Source organism: Dipodomys ordii, unplaced genomic scaffold (assembly GCF_000151885.1).
Source record: "Dipodomys ordii isolate 6190 unplaced genomic scaffold, Dord_2.0 Scaffold3493, whole genome shotgun sequence".
NCBI classification, from domain to species: domain Eukaryota; kingdom Metazoa; phylum Chordata; class Mammalia; order Rodentia; family Heteromyidae; genus Dipodomys; species Dipodomys ordii.
In genome coordinates this window covers 5,852-6,708 of record NW_012270708.1, presented here as the reverse complement: position 1 = coordinate 6,708, position 857 = coordinate 5,852, and the positions used below count along the sequence as shown (strand labels likewise).

Sequence of the window (857 nt, the reverse complement as noted above, 5' to 3'; positions counted from 1 at the left end):
GAGATAAGAGTCTCACAGACTTTCCTGCCCAGGTTGAACTGCGATCCTCAGATCTCAGCCTTCTGAGTAGCTAGAATTAAAGGCATGAGCCACCAGTGCCCAGCAGATAAGGATATTCTTGTAAGGTTCATTTACAACTGATTTGGTTTTATTAAAACATATATTCAACAAAGAACAAAATCTAAACTTTCTCACCTGTACTGATTCATGATCACAAGAGCAAAAAACAGCTTAACATGGTATTCAACCATTCACAACAACTCCTGCCAATATATTTCATTTAATATTTTGATTAAAAAAAAAAACAAACCAAATCAAACAGGATGACTTACCACCCAAGAGCCTCTTAGCATGAAATTCATGAGAACAGGAGATTTGGCTATTGCCAAAGCAGACAAAGCTGTTACACCAATACTTCCTGCTAAGTACATATAGGTAGAATGTATTCTATCCTTCACATACTGAGGCCAGATTCTGTAAGAAACATGACATAGTTTATGAAACTATGTGTTAGAACAATCTTCATTTATCATAGAAATAATTAAGTTACTAGAAAGATTAAATGACAAGCACTTGGGGCATGTAAAAATCAACACATATAACACAGGTGAAAAAACATTAGGTTTGAATAAATACATGCCAAGAAAGCAAAAGATTCTATTTTTATTTATGTATGTACATAAGACTATCCAAATGTGAATATGAGAAAACTGGAACTTCGTTTTAAAGAAGTCTTAAGATTCTTTATGAGTAATTACTTACACAGCCTTTTCAATAGCTCCAATCTCATTAGACATTCCCAAGCCATAGTAACACAGTGTGCCAAGACCAACAGCAGCCCCTCCAGCAACGAACCA

The 857-nt window shown here is 35.0% G+C and overlaps 1 protein-coding gene across 1 annotated transcript in view; it reads right to left on the bottom strand.

The window, feature by feature from the left end:
* Nucleotides 1–332: 332 nt before the first annotated feature.
* LOC106002126 (growth hormone-inducible transmembrane protein-like) overlaps nucleotides 333–857 on the bottom strand; it is a gene marked incomplete at its 3' end in the record, with an annotated part of 4,067 nt that continues 3,542 nt past the window's right edge. The window contains exons 2-3 of the mRNA XM_013037051.1: nucleotides 763–856; nucleotides 333–474 (exon numbers count right to left, since the gene is read on the bottom strand). Of these exons, the coding sequence (XP_012892505.1) occupies nucleotides 333–474; nucleotides 763–856 (236 nt within the window). The remainder of the gene's footprint in view (nucleotides 475–762; nucleotide 857) is intronic.